The following is a 20727-nucleotide window of genomic DNA, read 5'->3' on the forward strand; positions in this document are numbered from 1 at the left end:
CTATGGACAGCTGAGTGACTATGGAAATCCAGCTCTATCTCATGTGGAGATGAAAACAAGTATGAATAGGACCAGTAACCTTCCCAATTTTTCCTCTGGTTCTCTTCCTTCAGGTTCAATCCCTGTTAAGCCCAATACTTTGTTGATCCCTTCATCTTCCCCACCAGTGAAATCTAGAGCTGTTAAGTTGGTACCTAAGATGACCATTTATTATTCAAGCTATGTGTATGCATTCTTCGGACACGGTTCAGTAGCATTTCAAAGACCTGAAAGACAGCACAAATATTTAATAGATGCATACAAAATGCTCTTGGAGACTAACACAGTTATGAATATAATAAACTTTATATTAATTTCCCTTCCCCTTACAACTTACAAAAGCAACATACAAAAACTGACAATTTTCATTACTGAATGTTCAACATGCTGTAAAAATTCAGCCTTATTTCCCCCCAAAGAAAGTTGGTATACAAATATTAAAAGTGCAAATTTAAAATGTGATCTTGGTATTAAATACAGCTGTATCTCATTTTATAAGCGAAGTATTAAATGGCAAAACAGTTTGCTCACCAGAGCAGCACATTAAATAATTATGATAGCAGCATCCAATGAACATTACAACCCCGATGAAAGAAGCAGGATAATCTCAGAGCCAGTTTGTTTTCATATCATTGTTTAAACTCTGCACCCACCCACCACCCCTTCCCTCCCCACAAAAGCTAAACAGATTGTTAATAGATACTAAGGATATGAACTGATACACAAGTAAGAAAATTCAGAATCAATGTTTAACATAACACAGTTTGTCTTACTGCCTAGAGTGCTGACGAAATTAAGTTGTCCTGTAGGCCATATGTAGTACATTTCAAAACACAGCAAGAGCTAAAACTGGAGAATAAAAATCAACTTCCTTATTTTTGTGGCCATGGATCACAACTCTCCAAAAAAGATTTGGCATTTAACACAGAACCCTCCCAAGCATTCTGCAGGGAGGCTGAGAAGGCAAGTAGAGAAACAGAATAACAACAACAGAAGCAGCATTACATTTCTTCTTATTAAAGAAAAACCTTTAAATAAGGAGAGAAAAAGTTTCTAATTACAACCTAACTTTTCTTACCTATACCTATATTAAAATCCACTTTCTACTACCAATGTTAAGACACCTTGCACTATTAAATTAAAGCTTGACAAAAAATTACAACTCCAGAGTATGGCCCCAAAAAAGTACTAACATTTAAGAACAAGGATTTCTGTTTTATAGCACTATTCCTTATAGTCCTATAAAGTACCAGCAGCCATAAAATGGAGAGTCCTTTACCAAGTTCCTCCTTAATTCAGTTAATAATAAATAAGAACATAACATACTAATAACGTTGCCTCCTAAAACAGATTGGTCTGATGCCTCAGGATCTGCTCCTTAGCCTTTCATAATGTCAGTGCCATTTTAGGCGAATCAAAAAATACTTGCTTTGCTGCTTGTTTCACAAGACTAATGCTGTTGCCAATTTGATCTTTAAAAAGTGCCACAAAGCAGCAGAACTGAATTCCAAACTTTCTCTCATTCACTCATTAGCAATATTTCTACTCAACTGAAAAAGGTGGGAGAATTCATAGCCTGTACTCTCTGATGTTTGTTCACAGTTCAGAGAAAAAGGGAGTTGATCAAAGTTTTAAGATGTAACTCAGGGCACCTAGAGAGAATCAAGTTGACTATTAGGATGGTCCCACTGTAAGCTTCTATGATGCTACCCTACAATTCTCAGACCAACTTAACGGCTCCATCTGAGAAAAAAAAAATTTCAGTATATGTTTCTTAATGAAAACCATCACCTGGAAAGTGCTGCAATTACAAATTCAAGCCATAAATCACACTCACATAAGTCCTGAAGCAGATAGAAAAATGGAATAAGTAAATTTAGGAGCTAAGCTCATGGTTTAAAATTTACCGGAAAAAAATGAAAACTAAATAGCTAAAAATTCTGGGTCCAAAGTATTGCAATACCACCATTCTGTCAGCATGACAATGAGTTGTTAATATGGTGAGAAAATTTACCTGTATACTACCATCCCTGTATTAAGTGTGTGTGTGTGTATATACATATATACACATCTCAGATAAATACATCCACATAGGAAACACTGATTTGACATGAACCTGTTCTTTGTAAAGTAAATATTGCATCAAGTTACAATAAATTAAAACACAATGCCACATACTTTAATCACTTAAAATGCGATTACAGACTTTTGCACAGAGAATTACAATAATCTACAAGAGCACTTCAATAGAAATCTGAATAACAGTGTTCAAAATAAAATGTTTTTTTTTCTTATAACCAAGCAGTACGAACATTAGGGGGTTTAGGTCTCAGCAGAGGGCCACTGGATGCATCAGAAAGTGATCTCTCACTCTTTCGGCTGAGTGCACTTGTAGCACTAGATGATCTGGAGGCTCCTCCTGATAACACACAAACAATGGGAAATTAGCCAATCACTTAAAATCTCGTACAGACATCTGAGGTTTTTCATTTTCTGTCTTTCATCTTAAAACATTTTTGAAGATTAAAAAAAACTTAACAATAGAAAAATGGAATTTTCCCTTCTTTTTCTCCAGGATGATACTAATTTTGGGAGGTGAGGGCAATCTGGAGGGAGAAGAGCCACAAAATACCTATGATATAGTGAAAAAAATAAAAATAGATTTGGAGTCAGCCAAGAGATATGGATTCAAATCCTGCTGCTGCCACTGGCTGTAACCATTTATCCCCTCTGGCGTACAGTTTTCTCATCTATAAAATGGAGAACTCACTAGTGCCTCCTTCCAACTCTATTGGCTAGGTTCCCAAGAACCATTTACTAAACACAGACAACACACATTGGACTATTCTAGGGCCTGGGGAGATGAAAAGACAATCTCTGCTCTCATGAATTCTACCACCTAATAGAGGAGAGTAATTTACATATTTAAACAGGCAGAGATGGAATGAGAGATAATTCTATTACTGGGTTATTGTGAGGAGAATCAAATGAGAGTGCATGAATAGTGATCTCTAAACTTTATATCAATGATGACGATGATGATGAAGGTCATGATGAATAGTGAGATTAAAGGTTATTAGACATGCAAGTCTAGCTTGTGACTAGATGACAGTATATGCAGAACATACAGAAGGCTAAAAAGGTTAGGTGGTACCAGATCACAGAGAGCCCTAAGTGCCAAGCCCTCAGGGGTTCTGAATACTTTATGAGATAAAGCTTTATACTTTATCTGAGAGTTAACAGGAAGCCACTGAGATACAGGGTAACAAAGTGGGGGAGGGATTCAAGGTGTAAAGGTTCAATGGTGTTCACAGAGGTTCCTTAACTATCACCACAAGATTTCATGTTATGTTGGACTTATCACTAACAGACAGAATCACTATATTTCAGTGTTGAGAGTCTACCTAATCCAACCCACAGGAGAATCCCCTCTGATACAAAGTCATCCAGCCTGTTCATAAAGACTTCTTGTGAGGGAGAATCCACAACAAATAACTGAATTTGCAAATCACTTTACATGTTATTTCATCTGAATCTCACAACAACCCTATGAGGAAAGTACTAAAATATCTCCATCTATAAAACAGGAAAGCTGGCTCAGGAAATTGAAAGGATCTGATTGTGGTCAGTGTTAGAGGTGGGGTCTTTCCGATTCCCAATCCATCTTTAGAAAGCCTTTCTTTACATCAAGCTTTAAACTGCCCCTGCAACTTCCACCCACTGTTTGTAGTTCTGCCTTCTGGGGCCAACAGGACCACTCAGATCCCTCTCCTGAATGAAAAGCCCTTCAGAGATCTGAAGGCAGTCAGTCCACTCGGGGAGCTTCCATTCCCCAAATCCTAAGATTCTCTTCTTCAGGCAAAAGGTTCAGAGCTCTTTCAACTAATTCTTAAGTAGCGTGATCTTAAGGCCATTCCCCATCTGGAAACTCTACAATTTACCAACGTCCTTCCTAAGTCAGAAAACAATACATACCAGATGTGACCTGACAAAGAATAGTTAAACTATTAGCTTCTTAGTAGTATTAGACACAACTGCTCTATCTTCATGCATCCCGAGATTCACATGAGCTTTTTAAGTTACTCGACAGCATATTGTTGATTCTCACTGAGCTTACAGTCAAGTCCCCTAAAACCCCCTACGTTTGTTTTTTTTTTTTCAGATGTATTGCTATTAAGTCAAGCCTCTTCCATCTTGCATTTTGTGAAGCTGATTTTAGCTCAAGGATAAGACTTTTCATTTGTTTTTGATAAATTTCATCTTCTTGGGTTCAACCTAATGTTTTGGCCTTTTCAGATATTTTGGATCGTGAGTCTGCCATCAAACTAATCAGTTATATCTCCTAGCTTTGCAAAAATGTGAAAATGTGAAAATTTGCCCTTTATACCTTCTAAGGTCTAACTAAGTCTACTACAACTGTTAAATAATACAAGAATTCATTAGGGCACTTCACTTAGCAAGTTAACTTTAGGCTATTTACAACTACTCTTTTGGTCAAGGCATTCAATTTGTTTCAGACCCATTTAACGATACTACACGTAGGTGTGCCACATGGTTCTTTATACTTCACTTTTCTGTGACTCAGTTTCAACATTTATCCAACTAGAAATAACATTTCTAGCACCCATTTCATACATTGTCATGAGAAAAGCTTATCTTAAAATAAAGTTCTATATAAATATGAGCTGTGTACTCAAAGAAGTCCAGTTTCCCTATGAAGAGGAGAAAAACCATGAGATTACAAGACATTAGCAATAATTTGTTAAGAAGAATCTGACTTTGAGATCCACAAATCAATGAATTAAGTGCTCTTCTGTTAATAAACACAATGAAGTAAAACAGATGAGATATGTCTCTATCTAGCAATGGCATTTCCAACTGTTTCATCTAATGGTTACCATGTAATGCAAATGGATCGTGGCATTACAAAGTGCTCTGTTAAATGAAATGTTCACAATCTGTATTCATGTGAATTAAATGTTAGGTATGCCAAAGAAAATGACATGCTATATTTCAAGTGTTAGTATTATAAAAGGCTTATGTCTTTATTATGTTAAAGAAAACTAGTTATATGCAAAAAGATTACGTTCAAAGGCATAAACATGCAAAAAAGAAATACACTTACTTAGTGGACTAATCTGACTAAGAGTAGACCTCACTCGTCTGGAGACTGGGGATGCATTTAGGTAGCCCATGTGGCGATGATAGTCCATGAGCTGTTCTGTGCGTTTCATACCAACTGTTGGCTTCACGGCTTCAAGTCTTTTCAATAAAGCCTTCATTAAGGAAAATCAGTTTAAATGTCTAAGTTAGAAAGAAGAATTAGAAAGACCCTCACCTAGAACTCTGAATTACTATTTGCTATATAAGTTATATAGAAAAACACTGTAGATCACTTGAAAACAATCCTAATCTTTTAACAGTTTCAAAGTATATTTATGTTAAGATATCAGACAAATCCAGATTTTATACACTATTAACTTAAAAGTCAATTTGCCAGCTATTTCCATCTTGATATGTTCATACTGGCACTTTATTCATTAGCTTAGAACAAAGTCCTGTGGCATGGCAGAACAAAAGTTGCTTCTGAACCAGGAAGACGTGGGTATCTGTGTGACCCTGGGCACATCACTTAACTTCTCTGTTTTTCTAAGCAACTAAGACTATAAGTTGTAGAGAATAGTCACTGGGGGTTCCCTATACCATGTAATCACCTGCCCCTCTCAGCCTCCCTCTCTCTCTGCAAGCTTAAATGATATTCAAAGATCTGGATTTTTGAAGATTTGTGTGCTCCCTCTACCAGTGGAGACTATAACCCATCCTCTTGGACTAGCCAGATGGACTGAGTTTACCGTGACCAATAAACTAACTACAATGACATATTTATCCAACTTAGCTAAGCTAGTTTTTGCAGTCTGACACAAAGCCCTTGGTCAGAATCTTTTTAAAGCATAACAGTGCTTGTGCTCCCTTGCTATAGTGTTTGAGAACCACGGCACCTCCCCACTCTGATGAAGTGCCATGGCAGTAGGTCTTTAGTGAAGTCGTGAAGTGTTTGATTTCCCTATAGTATTATAACAGGGGATTAAATTTCTGATCTAAACAGAGATACCAAACTTTTATTAACATAACCACAAACACTGTACTTAAATCAACTATAAATGATATACCTAGACACAAAATAAGAGTACAAATCTTTCTAAAAGGACAATACAGTAGCTAGTCACATAAACTGTATTTAATATGACACACTATTTTATCTTTGAAATTCCCACTTTATTTTTCCTGCAACCAATCAGAAAGGGAAAAAATCCTTCATCTAGGTTTGGAAATCAGAAGTTTCTTTGGGTATCTTTAAATAGTCACAGGCATCCTTACATGCATATTTTTATAGTTGCTATAGTACCTTTCATAGGTATCTTTAGCCTTTTGGAGAAACTCAAAACTCATCTGATGCCCAATTACTTCCTCATTATAAAGTATCCTGTACCAAGTGGTTGGTTTCCAAGGGTTTGAAAGCAAAAACATTTGTTCTTCTCTTTCTGGGAGAGGCTTTTCTAAGATTAGCTTTGCACATCACCTGCTTCCTTCTAAACTCAGGCTAAAAAGCTGATAAAAATGTTGTTTATTATAGACGACAGTCTATCTTTCTAAGTTTAGTACCTTTATCACTATCACTCTCTGATTCCCTATATCTCTGCTTTCACAATAGGGCAAAATGACAGAATGCAGAATTTTCCTCTTTATCTTAAATTACAAGACAGTCACAGTCAGAAAAATGAAGGTGCCTACAATTCTTCTGTTAAAATAGGGAGAATAATCCTTGTCCTACCTACTTCACAAGGTCACCAGGAGGAAAGTGGTTGGTAAATACAAACACACTGCACAAAAGTAAACTATTATTTCAAATAAAATTTTAAAGCAATTTCTGAAAGCAAGAAGCATGTCAACTGTCACTGTCATTGTCAGAACATCTAAAGAAACACTTTGGCTCAGCTTCCCAAGTCACATGTGCCTACCCCAAGTGTCAGTCTGTTTGTCAGATGGAAATGGCAAGGCCAGCAAAAGTAGAAGTACGTCTAGAGCCAGAAATAGCCCTTGCTAAAGGGCTGTCTATAATTTGAACACTAAAGCTAAGATTTTCATAGGTTTTAATGCATCATAATTTCTAAGAATCTGTGTCTATAACACACCAAAATGGGAAATCAGTCTCACACAGCACTTAACTATTATTGTTTTGCATTATTCTCTAGCTCTTCGCTGTGTAGTAATCACTAGATCATAAACTCTTGGAGTGCTTCAGCCACCTTCTTCCTTTTCTGTACTCCTTCAGCTCCTAGCAGAATACTGAGAACACAACTGGCATTCAATAAATACCAGATGAATGACAGAAAAAAATTCTGCTATGTTCCAAGTTAGATGTTTTACAAAAACTTTCACCTGTTGCTCAAATCAGGTTCCTACTTTATTGAACCTATCTGCCTAACTGTTTTCTTTTTGTCTGGGAACATACACTCCCAGCTAGGAAGGCAATTTATCTTGCTGAATCTATCTCTGTTTCTGACTTAATGGCAAGACTCATTGCTGGTGAGCAGCTTTTAAAGAACAGCAGGTGACTTTCAATGTTGTGAAGTGATGTAGTATGGACCAGAGAACTAAGGCTGCTCTGAGGCACTATTTATTCTTACAGTGGAAGGACAGGGAGTAGAAAAACCAAATAATTAGGCTGAAAAGTACATATTGCTTTAAGTTCAAATGAAGGAACTAATCAAAAGAGAGAGCTCCTTCCTCTGAAAAAAATAACTAAAGGTATCAAGGCCTTTTCATTTTTATACTTGTTCCCTTCCTTTCCTCTCTTCTCACACTGAACTCTGGACATGATTATTCCACCCAGACCAAGGATCACTATCTTCCTCTTAAAAGCTTCATCTTTATTTCACTCACAGATAAAGTGAAAATGATTTGCTCAGGGTCACTGATAAACTGAAAAAATACTAGCAATTATCTGTGAGATAGATTTCTTATACTTCCTCTAAGTATAAAATGTGGATAAACAAAGTAAACTTGTTGCTAACTTTCCTATAAATGAGGATAATTTTTTTATTTTATGCACACGTATATCAATATTAATTTCAATCTAAATTTTCTTTCAGGGATTAATGAAGTTACGTTACAAATTTCAGAGAAATATCTCAAGAACAATAGCCCCCTCTACTGGTCAAAACTACTATTTGCTCTTACTTGGTTTTATATACATCTACAAGCACAGTGCCTGGCACAAAGTAAGTGCTTAATAAATGCCTTAATATTTTTAATACTCTAAGTTTAGGGCTTTAATTTTAAAAACAATTCATTAATTTATACTTCTCTATGACGAGGGAAAATACTACTCATCCTTTCATGAAAATGATTTAAGAAATGAATTCTAGTATCAAGGGAACTAACGAAAAGAAATGCTAGGGAAGGTAGCCTAGCTCTACCAGATTTCAAATTGTATTATAAAGCAGCAATCATCAAAACCACTTGGTACCGGCTAAGAATCAGAGGGGTAGACTAGTGGAATAGGTTAGGTACTCAAGACACAGCAGTCAGTGAATATAGCAATCTATTGTTTGATAAACCCAAAGGCCTCAGCTTCTGGGATAAGAACTCACTGTTCAACAAAAACTGCTGGGAAATCTGGATAACAGTGCGGCGGAAACTAAAAACATAGATCAATGACTGAAACCGTGCACAAGAATAAAGTCCAAATGGGTACATGATCTAGGTATAAAGATTGATACTATAAACAAATTAGTGGAGCAAGGAATAGTGTATTTATCAGATTTATGGAGAATGGAGAAATTTCTGACTAAACAGGAGATAGAAAACATTATGAAGTGCAAAATGGATAATTTTGATTACATTAAATTGAAAAGTTTTTGCACAAACAAACCCAATGCAACCAAGATTAGGAGGGAAGCAGAAAACTGGGAAGGAATTTTTGGAACTAGTGTCTGTGATAAAGGCCTCATTTCTAAAATATATAGAGAACTGAATCAAATGTACAAGAATACAAGTCATTCCCCAATTGATAAATGGTCAAAGGATATGAGTAGGCAGTTTTCAGAGGAAGAAATTAAAGCTCTCCATAGTCATATGAAAAAAATGCTCTAAATCACTATTGATTGGGGAGATGCAAATCAAAACAACTCTGAGACACTACAACACATCTATCAGATTGCCTAACATGACAAAACAGGGAGATGATAAATGTTGGAGAAGATGTGGGAGAGTTGGAACACTAATTCATTGCTGGTGGAGCTGTCAGCTGATTCAACCATTCTGGAGAGCAATTTGGAACTATGCCCAAAGGGCTACAAAAATGTGCACACCCTTCGACCCAGGAATACTGCTTCTAGGACTGTATCCCCAAGAGATCATAAAAATGGGTAAGGGTGCCACATGTACAAAAATATTTATAGCACCTCTCTTTGTGGTGGTCAAAAACTGGAAATCAAGAGGATGCCCCTCAGTTGGGGAATGGCTGAATAAACTGCGGTATATGAATGTAATGGAATACTATTGTGTTATAAGAAATGATGAAAAGGAAGACTTCAGAGAGGCCTGGAAAAACTTATATGAACTGACGTTGAGTGAAAAGAGCAGAACCAGGAGAACTTTGTGCAACAACCACAGTGTGCAATTAATTTTTCTGGTAGACTTAGTACTTCATTGCAATGCAGGAACTTAAAAAATTCCCAATGGACTCGAGGCAAAATGCCTTCCACATCTGGAGAAAGAATTATGGAATTTGATGGCAGAATGAAGCAGACCATTTTCTTTTGTAAAAAAAAAAATGAATTCTACTTAAGCAAGAAGTATTTATTATCTTCAAATATAATTGAATAGCAGTATTTTTTTCTTCACCAGCCCACTTTACTAAAAATCTTTTCCCAAAGGTATGAGGCACTTAGTACAAAGTATGCTAGAAATACACTGATTATAACTAACTGGTGAGCATAAAAGCAGCCTTTGAAGTTCTCACAGGATCAACATCTATGCTTTAGCTCCTCAAAGTCACCTGGCTTATTCTGGGTTTCAGCAGCAAGGCAATGATGCAAAAGCAGCAAAACTAGGGAGGAGGAAGCTCCAGCCAGTACTTTTTAAAGCCCCAAGGTTTCTTTCCTGTCCATATAGTGAGACACTCAGCATAACTGCCTTTCCTTACTATTCTGCTTCCACCAACCCCATAAGCCTCAAAATGTTCTTGTCCTACTAGGGAAAAAGAAAAGATGATGATGAAGAATCAGAGGAAAATAAAACCTTCCAAGTTCACAATAAAATCTTCAGTGATTCAATAGATAGTAAACTCCAGGCAGTATCTGGGGCAGACTACATCACTGGTGTCTCCCTTTATCATCTTTGTCTCAACCTTAGCACAGGGCTCTACTTAGGCGCAGGTAGAAGGAGTTCAACAAATGAATGGAAATCTTAAAACATTTCATTGCTGCAACAACTATTTTTGAAAAGAACGACCTATGAAATTATTTTGAAAGCTTCTGTTTTGTACAGAAAGTACTATGAATTATAAGTTTCAGGAAAAGGGTGAGGGTGAGGGTGAGGGTGAGGGTGAGGGTGGGTGTGTGTGTGTGCGTGCGTGCGTGCGTGCGTGTGTGTGTGTGTGTGTGTAGATACAAAAACATTCCAGATATCTGGACCTCACCTGAAACAAAAGAGGCTTTCAGCACAACAGAGACATGGCTCTGGAAATTCACTTTTTAAAAGCTAGAATTTATGTACACAGTAACAGCAATATTGTAAGATGAACAATTGCAAATGACTTAGCTCTTCTCAGCAATACAATGATCCAAGACAACTCTGAAGGACTTGGGATGAAAAATGCTATCCATACTCAGAGAAAGAACTCATAGTCTTAATATAGATCAAAGCATACTTTTCTAACTCCCCTTATTTTGGGGGGGGTTTTAATTTTGGTCTACGGTTTCTTTTACAACATGACTAATATGAAAATGTTTTGCATGACTACATACATGTAACATCAAATTGCTTGCCTTCTCAATGAAGGGGACAGGAAGGGAGGAAGGGAAGGAATTTGGAACTCAAAGTTTTAAAAACAAATGTCAAAAATTGTTTTTACGTGTAATTGGAGAAAAATAAAAAACAATAATTTTTTTTTTTAAAGCTGGAATGTACCTTAAAAATCAGTTATTCCAATACCTCCTCAATTTACCAAGCAGTGACTTCCCCCAAGGACATACGATGAAGAAGCAGAAAAGGAGGGACTCAAACCCAGTCCTTTTGTCTCCAGATCAGGAAATTTTACAAATTCATGATGGGAACCAGGCTATCTGAGGGCTCAAAGTAGATAAGGAGGGATAATCTGGACACAACTCTCACACTATTCTCAATTTCAGAGATCAGATTAGAAGAAGTCCAAAGAAGGGACAGGGAGAATCCCATGGTCTGGGACTCCACAGCTGCACAGGGTGCTCTGCAAGGCAGTCAAACTGTAATAGGGCAGGAACAAATGATGGGATCAAGGGCAGGTAATGTTGCGGGGGAAGAAAGGCCAGTCCTGTGTCCTAGTACTCTGAAGTCTCTTGCTGATATTTGCCCACTGACAACAAAGATAGACAAAAGTTCCAGGGAAAGGTGGAACTATGATGTTGTCTGAGGTTCCTGATGACTTTAGCAGGTGGTTCAGAGGCCCAATGAGCCAAGGGGAAGTCAAACAAAGTGGGGCACAGGCCTAGGGAAATCAGGTATTACTTTGCTTTGTTTAGCCCATTTCTCCTCAAGTTGGTTCCCCACCCCTTGATTCCATACTTCTCTAAATTCTACAGCAAAACTATTACCTTAACTATTCAATAAAAGACAGGGTAACTGTCTGTCAAGGATATCTGCAGAAAGGATTACTGAATTGAAAAGGAGGTTATTGGAAAAAATGATTAAGAGCCTCTTCCATGACTAAGACTATAAGAACATTAATATTTGGTGTTTACTACAGCTGAAATTGTTTCGGGTCAAACATGATATAGAGGAATTCTGTGCTTTCAGACATGCCATCTATGTATCCCAGACAAATCCAACTAACCATGGAATCCCAGGATTTAGAAATGGAAAAGGCCACAGGGATATCTAGAATAATCTTTTCATTTTATAGAGCAGGAAACTGAGTACTAGCAAATTGAAGTGACTTGTCCAAGGTGGTCACAGGAACCAAGTGGCTGAGACAGGATTTGAATACTGGTCTTTTTACTCCAAATCTAACTCTCTTTCCAGTTTACCTATTCTCTGTCCTTGACTCTGTACTCTCCCACCTCCATATCTTTACTTAGCCCACGGGAGGAAAACCTGTAGCCTTGAGGCTACATGTGGCCTTCTAAAACACAGAACTTTGAATGGATATCTTAAAACATTTAATTGCTGCAACAATTATTTCTGAAAGAATGACCTATGAAATTATTTTGAATGCTTCTGCTTCATACCGAAAGTTCTGTAAAGTTTGGATTCAGCCAAAGGGCCGCCCTTGAGGACCTAAAGGGCCCCATGTGGCCTTGAGTCTGCAAGTTTCCCACCCCTGATGTAGCATATTCCCTGGGTATGGAATATTCCTCTCTCCCAATCTTTGTGGAAGTAGTGGCATTTTAGTTTGACTTTAAAAGATTTTTAAGACAAAATCACCTTGATTTTACTATGTCAGTAACAACTTTCCCCTTTATACCTCACACAAAACTGAAACGCCCTAAGACATTTTATCACACACTTAAGTATCATATTACATGACATGTAGGTGACATATATTCTTTCTTAAAAACTACTAGGAATGCTGACAGCTACTGTAAGCTGTACACTACTGAACTTTTACTTTCAAGGGCAGACTCAGCTATTAGACTGGTATTTCTAGGTTGCTCTTGCTAAAGAATAAGTTACTCTGCATGAAACACCATTACAGTGACAGTCAGTGCACCGCCACAAAAATCAACTGGTAAGCTCTGGTCAAAAAAGCACAAAGTCTACAACCTACTATCCTAAATCTGTGGCTGAGGTGTGGTTATAAAAAGTTCTAGATCAGGTGCTTGAAGACTTGGGCTTTAGTTCCATGAACTGGGGCAAGTACTACCTCCTCTCTGTCTCAGTTAACTTCACCTACAAAAATAATAGGGCAGTCTAATACTGCAATGACCTGTAAGGGGACCCTGTCTATGAGTTCAGTGGCTTTCAAAGCTTACCAACATTATTTGTCCAATGGATAAAACTGTCTATTAATGTCTACTCCTGTGTTGAGATAACAAGAAGAAAATAAAGCTACAATTTACTTTCTTTTATCATATTATTAAAGTCATCTTTTGAATAGAAAATATACATGCTTCTTTAGTATCTCAAAGGTCTGGGGGTGACTTACCAAGTTCTCTCTCTCAATCCTTTGCTGTTCCTTCTGTCTGTTGAGAGCACTATGGTACAACTTTGGCGGTGGAACAACGGGTTTCCTAGGAATGGTACTCTTAACTCTTGGTTTTTCAGCCTGTTTGGATAGTTCTTTTAGCAACCTTTGATTTTCCCGATCAATCTGTCTTACCTCCTCCTTTGAAAAAGAGTAGTTTTTCTTAGCTGCCGGAGAAGGTCGATCAATAGAATATTTTTGCTGTTCTTTTTTGTCTAACTGCAGGAAAGCTTTAAGAAATGAGCAGAAAATCCTCATAAAAATCATAAAGTAAAAATATAGTATCACTGAAGTTTCATAAAATCTATATATATTTTTGTATGATTCTCTACTCCTGATATTAAAAGATATTGTTAACTTATTTTTTATTTAATATTTAATTTTTTCCCTTAATTGTTCTTTTCTTAAATGAACTCTAATGATAACAGAATTACACATTTTAATCATTTTAACTAGCCAGACACAATATATAAACAAACTTTAATACAGCCAGAGCACACAATCTGCTTTCAATATCTTTCAAAATACATAGTTTTCAATAGACCATTATTTAATAGACCTTCAAAAACAAGAATAAACTTTTCACTAGCATATTTCCAAGTTCTACTTGTGTGAAATGGCTGACAAATTAGTTTTGTCTGCTTCAGGGGGTTCTATATTTAAACAACTGGGTGTTCAAATACCAGCTCCCAAAGAACAGAAATCCCATTTGTTCCTGTTAACAGTCTTTAAAGTACTACTTGTTCTGCATAAGTATTAAATACTTAATTTAGGAGCTTAAGTGTACTAGAAAAAGTCTTAAGTCTTACTTCTCCATATAATAGTCAAAAGACAGGAAAAATAATCCAGGGATCATAAGAAAAATTTGTTGAAAATAAGGTAGCTCTTAAACTTTAAAGTGCAAGGTATAAGACCTACTGTGAAAGGTCAAAGGGTTTTTAAGAACTGCTACAGGCAACAATGGTTTGACTACCATGACAAAAATAACTCTGGGTTATCTTGAAGCTATCATGAAGCTTAATATGTCATTACACAAGCACTACCAATAAGTGAATTTCCAGAACAAAAGCTGTATACAAAATACACATTTGCCTTTAAAAAACCAAATCTTTCAATGCTGATTAAAAACAGAAATTAGAATGAGTTAAAGCTGTCAAGTAAGAAAATTCTTTGTTGTCCTGATTTCTAAAATTTCTATTAATATACTTTAGCTGTTAGAACATTACAATTTTCTTGACAAATTATTAAAAATTACGCACTTGTGAAAAGGACGCTAAAACAGTATCTGAAACAATATATGAAATATTTTAAAGATTAAGTTCTTATCAAAATAAATTCTGAATTCTAGAAGATACTTATTAACACATTAGCTTTTCAGAATTCTGAATAAGAATATTACTAATAATAGCTGACAAATTCAACAAGACATTTTGTGAAGCAGTATGCTAAATGCTTACAATCCCATAGATACAAAACATATGCAACTACTACATAAAAATACAAGGTAGCTGTAGTAAAAAGACAGATATGAAGTGCTGTTTTGTGAGGGCCAAAAGGGCAAAGGTAATTACTGATTTGGAGAAAACGAGGAAGAAAGTAGAGGAACTCGATCAGGGAAAGCTTCTGAAAGAAGGTGGCATTTAATTAGCATTTAAGCTAGAAAGGAAGGGTAAGAATACAACAGGCCAAGAAGGGAGGCAGAATATTCAAGGCTTAAAGAGGTGTATGCAAATGCATGGAAGTGAGATAGTACAATGCAAGTAGGGATTATTTCTCAGGAGTCCACGGATAGATTTAAGGAAATTCATGAATTTAGATGGGGAAAAAAAAATCCTCTCTTTAATGTTGCTAACCCTTAACTGATACTTAGCATTACTTCAGATATTTAAAAACATTCCAAGAAGAGGTTGATAGATTTCACCCAGGCCGTCAGAAGAATCCACAACACAAAAAAAATTAAGAACCCTCAGTCAAAATGGTCAACTAGGTGGAAGAAATCAACATGAGACAGAATTGGAAAAGCAGGACAATTTCAGATCATGGACAGCCTTGAATGCTAGCCCAAAGAACTTAATATTTTAACTTCATAGGCAATAGTGAATGAATGAAGTTTTTGAGTGAAAGGATATCATCAGATATCTATATCTGGCAGTACCAAGACGAATGCACGGGAGAGGAAGAGAGTAGAGGCAGGAAGATGATGGTGTTAGGAGGCTCCTGAAATAGTATCCAAAGGGAAATAATGTAGTGAGGTTGGATTTGTCCCTCATTCTTGAAGTGGACCATGACATTATGGGATAGTGACATGACTTGTAGTTGGCTTGGATTTGAGTGAGGGAGGGCTGTGCAAAGTTACTTTCTCCTCCAGAGCCATCTGGGTTCAGAGGCCTGATATTCATCAGGATGACTAGAGATGGCCCAGGATGCAATGGAAGACCCTGGCCGTTTTATGCTAAGGTCTTTTCAGGTTCTCACTTTGAATGAGGTAAAACCAGGAGGGGAAGACTCTCAGGGTTGCTGGCCAAGAGAAACAGTTACTAGTTACTATTTACATGCACTCTGTGCATGGGGGTAAGGTGGCAGTAGAAAAAGAGAGGAAGGTAACAGAGATAGTGCAGAGAAAGGACAGATTTCGATAATTAGATTTGTAATTAGAGATGACGGAAAAGAAAGGCTCAAAGATAATGCCAAGATTTCAAATATGGAAGACTGGGTTAGTAGTGGTATTATGAAGAAAAAATAGTGACATGAGAAGAAGCAGGTTTAGGAAAAAAATAATAAGCTTGATTTTGGATGTATTGAACTCAAAATGCCAATGGAACAGTTAGGTGGGAAGACCCTGTAGGCACTGGAGGTTCATCTAAATCACAGAGAAAAGTGAAAGCTAGAGATAAGATTTGGGAGAGCTCATTCATATAAAGCTTATCATTGAACTTGGAGTAATGAACAGGACTATCAAAGGAGAGGGTATAGAAAAGAAGAGTTCCAAAGACATTTATGTAAGTGTGCATTTTGAGATTTACAATGCATTTTACAAAATTCTATTTGCCTTTCACAACAATCTGGTGTGATTACAGAGGTATTTCAAATACTTTTCACCATTTCACAAATAAGGAAGGGAAGATTCAGAGTACTTATGGGTATATCAGAGGTCACCACAGCTAACAAGTGGCAATGCTACAATGTGAACCTAGATCATGTCTAAATATGGTGACCTTTCCAATCCACAATAGCTGCCTCCCACATTTCTAAGGAAGATAAACTATTCTCTTCAGGTTTGTCTCTGGACTTTACCATGCCACAGCAGGTTCCTTACCCTCAAAGTTCATTCCATGCTTGGAATTCTCACACTGAAAGAACACTGCCCATGTGGCCCCCTCCTCTGATTGGCCAGTTCCTAACAGAACTGTCATTTTAAGAAAAGAGCTCAAGTAAGTCAATATCTTCTTCATTTCTCTCTGGGTTCCTCTCCAGACTCTCAGGATATCTTCCTTTCCACTCCCTCCACCTTTCTTTCATGTGCTATCTACCTCCCATTAGAATAAAAAGTCCTTAAAGGCAGAGAGTATCTTAATTTCTGCTTGTATTTTTATTCCCAGTGCTTAATACAAATCACAGTAAATGCTTAATAAACTTTGACTTGACTTTTAATACCAGTTAATTAAAATATTTGTTTCATCCTTTGTATTTTTCAAAGCACTAATGTACAGTATTTCCTTTGATCCTTATTATATAACATACAGACTAAGATGGCAAGTGCTATATCAAGACGGACAAATTTAAAGTCTGGGCCAATAATGGATTAGAGTATTAGGCTAAGTTTATAGAGGCTTATCACTACATTGGACTTAGGCTAATGTGTTTTTCTGCCCAAATTCATGAAGATCATGTATTATATGGCAGTTTTAGCATCCCTTTCTTAAGTGGAAGGATAGGAGCTACAAGGATACAAGGATAAGGCTATGGCCTGAACTGCAGATCTTTGAAGTTAAAAAAACTTATTTCACCTGAAATGAAACTTGGTACTAATTCAGTATATTCAACTATGCATTAAGTATCTACACAGAGAGTACTGTACTGACACTGAGAGATACAATATTTTAGGAAAAACATGGTATCTATCTTCATGACCTAAATAGGAGATATGATACACAAATAAAGGGAATGCAAACAAAGTATCATGTAAGCCTTACATTGTAAGGTCTGAGGAAGGACACATCTTTACTAATGGAAAGGAGGGAAATCAAGGAAATCATCACAAAAAAAACAAGATATGAATTGGGTTTTAAAAGATGTGAACAAAGGATCTGCATGAAAAAAATGCTCCAAATCACTCATAATTAGAGCAATGAAAATTAAAAAAACACTGAGGTTTCACCTCATACTCATCAGATTAGCAAAATAAATAAATAAAACAAAGGAAAATGACAAATGTTAGAGGGGCTGCAGGAACACAGGCACATTATTGCATTGTTAGTTGAGCTGTGAATTGGTCCAGCCATTCTGTAAAGCAATTTGTAACTATGCCCCAAGTCAGTCAACTATGCCTTTGATCCAGTGATACCTCTACTACACATAAACTCCAAAGAGAACAAAATTATTTACAGCAGTTATTTTTATACTAGTAAAAATCTGGAAGGTAAAGGGATACCTGTCAATTGGATAACGGCTAAACAAACTATGGTAGATGAATGTAATGGAATAATTTATTGTGTCATAAAAAATGACTAAATGAATGATTTTAGAGAAAATGGAAAAATCTGTATAAAATGGTGCAGAGCAAATGATGCAGAACTAGGAAAATGATACAATAACAATAATACAATATACAGTTGCTACAAAGGTTCTGTTTTTCTTTTTTTCCAATGTCAGGGTAAGAGGAAGAGGGGAGGGTAAGGAAAGAAAAGATAACTGAAACATTTTAAAATGCACATTGGGCAACAGAAGAAAGGCCAGAGGAATTATAGACAAGCAAGAACGTTACATATTGAATTCATCTTATACTACAACAAACTCTACATAACCAACACAACCATACACAAAACCAACTCTATATAAAGACATGCAGTTTTGTGTAGAATCCTCTTCTGTTCTACTACCAATATGGAAATTCTAATTTTATTTGGTATTTAAATTCAGAATTTTAAAAAAGAAACAGAAAAAGATGGGCCAGAATTTCACAGCCAGACAGAGTACACTCTAGGGATAGAGAACAGCACAGAAATAGGAAAATTTCAGTTTGGAGCTAAGGTGTTGTTGCTGTTTGTCCTGCCTTCTAAAAGAAGACCATCACATCAGGAAAGTGATGTCATGATTGGCAAGTGAACAGTACTTAAGTGAGGCAAGCTGTGCAAAGTCACCAGCCTCACTCTTTTCTCCACAGCCATTTGAGTCCCGTGGTAATATATAGTTCAGGATGATGAGATGGCCCCGGATGCAGTGGGAGTTTGTGTGAGGCTATGCCCATTCAGTGATTAGGGCTAGGTAAGGAATGAAGTAAAAAGAATGACCTTTTACATAGTCCAAAAAAAAATCAGTATGGGAGGGGAAAATCCTCAGAGTTTATGGCCAAAATAGAAACAACTGCACTCACTGAGCCATTGGAGCCCAAACAATAACCAAATGAGGTTTGAGCTGGAACCTACTATTGGCCAATAAAAGAGAGGCAGAGTGATTTGAGTTTAAGACATGGTCCTTAAAAAAGAAATCTAGCCCATAAACACCAAGATATCTTGAGAGGTTTCAGCAATGAAAATTTATATTCCTTTGGTCAGAGTACTTAGAGGTAAGGGTATGTATGATTCCTTATGTGGACAGAGAGGTAAGGTAGGTAGAAGAAGAGTAGTATAAGAAAGGCTGGAAAGAGGCGTGTCAGAAAAATCAACCTGAAGACCTTTATTAATCTTACTCAGCAAGCAATGAGGAGAGACAGTGAAAGGTTTTGAGCAAAAAAGAGGCATGATCATACCTACACACCAGGAAAATTAATCTGGCAGGAATGTAAAAAATGAATTACAGTGGAGGAAGAGACTGGATGCATAAAAACCGCTGGGAGCCCAATGCCTGTGGATGACGAAGAACTTGTACTAGAAAGCAGAAGTTGAACAGAAAGGAGATTGCAGAGGGAGAAGTGGCAGGAGAAAGGAAAGCCAAAGAAAACTGTAAGGTTTAAAATGCAGAAGACTAGGTGAAGAAAAGGCAATAAAGTTTGGTCATGGAAAATGCTGAGTTTGAGGTACCAATGGGTACAGCCACGTGAATGTTGTGTAAGTAGTTGGAAACAGGATGTGAGCAAAACATTTGCATTGTAAGTCATTTGCCTAAAGATGACAGTCGAAGCTATGAAAGTGATTACCAAGATTACCAAGGAAGACCATATAGAATGAGGATCAAGGACAGAAATTTGGGGATGACCACATCACATGGCCAGGAAGAAGAAGCGACAAAAGAGACTGGTAAAATTAAAGGAATGAATTAGGCAAATTGCCTATGTAACCCCTGTCACAGCTATTTCTCAGAAATAGGAAGTGATTTCCACTCCCCTTTCACCTCCCCACATCTATAAGAATAATTGCTTATTCCTTTTCCAAATTTAAATGAGCTACAAGAAGAGGAATGATCTGGGTATTTAAAATTATTATCATTTGAGAAGAGTGTAAAGAAATACTATAAAATTATAGTGTATCCTCAACTATTTCTCCAGAAAAAACAGACTAGTAGTCAAAGGATGTGGGTTCTACTCCTGGCTCTGCTACTAATGAACTTAACTGATATAACTATAGACCTTTAAAATGAGATCTATGTGAAAAGAAAGACAAATAAAAGCATACAATGAAAAACAACCCTGACAACATGTAGCAAAAGTCAGATGAAGGGAGGGAAGAGGAGCAGACTAGAACTATATTCAAAACAATTTGGTGCCAGGGTGACCTAATCTATTATGAAAGTATATATTGAGTGATATGTTAGAAAAAGAGATTGCTATTTTTTAAATTAACATGGATATGAACAATTTTACCCTAACCAAAGAGACAAACTTGATTGAGAGTTGATTTACATGTATATTTAACAGGCAAAGAAATTTCCATATAGTCTGCATACATGCTTAAATAATATGAGCAAATTAGTTCTTTACTTTCAAGTAAAATAAAACATGTTTTATACTCACAAAGCCTTACAAAAGAAGCTGCATAAGCATACCTCTTTTTTTGTCCTTATTAAGCCTGTGTATCATGTAGTAT

The 20727-nt window shown here is 36.6% G+C and overlaps 1 protein-coding gene across 8 annotated transcripts in view; it reads right to left on the bottom strand.

Moving 5' to 3' along the window:
* Nucleotides 1-182: 182 nt before the first annotated feature.
* Nucleotides 183-20727, bottom strand: part of CFAP97 (cilia and flagella associated protein 97) — a 31911-nt gene continuing 11366 nt past the window's right edge. For 2 of the 8 annotated variants that reach the window (XM_072623617.1, XM_072623615.1), the window contains exons 3-6: nt 13448-13716; nt 5165-5315; nt 2352-2458; nt 183-266 (exon numbers count right to left, since the gene is read on the bottom strand). In XM_072623617.1, the coding sequence (XP_072479718.1) occupies nt 195-266; nt 2352-2458; nt 5165-5315; nt 13448-13716 (599 nt within the window). In that variant the 3' untranslated portion in view covers nt 183-194. Of the gene's footprint in view, nt 267-326; nt 2459-5164; nt 5316-13447; nt 13717-20727 lie in introns of those variants that run through there. The other 6 variants (XM_072623623.1, XM_072623619.1, XM_072623616.1 and 3 more) reach the window with 5 other exon arrangements.

The sequence above is a fragment of the Notamacropus eugenii genome, chromosome 7 (assembly GCF_028372415.1).
Source record: "Notamacropus eugenii isolate mMacEug1 chromosome 7, mMacEug1.pri_v2, whole genome shotgun sequence".
NCBI lineage: Eukaryota > Metazoa > Chordata > Mammalia > Diprotodontia > Macropodidae > Notamacropus > Notamacropus eugenii.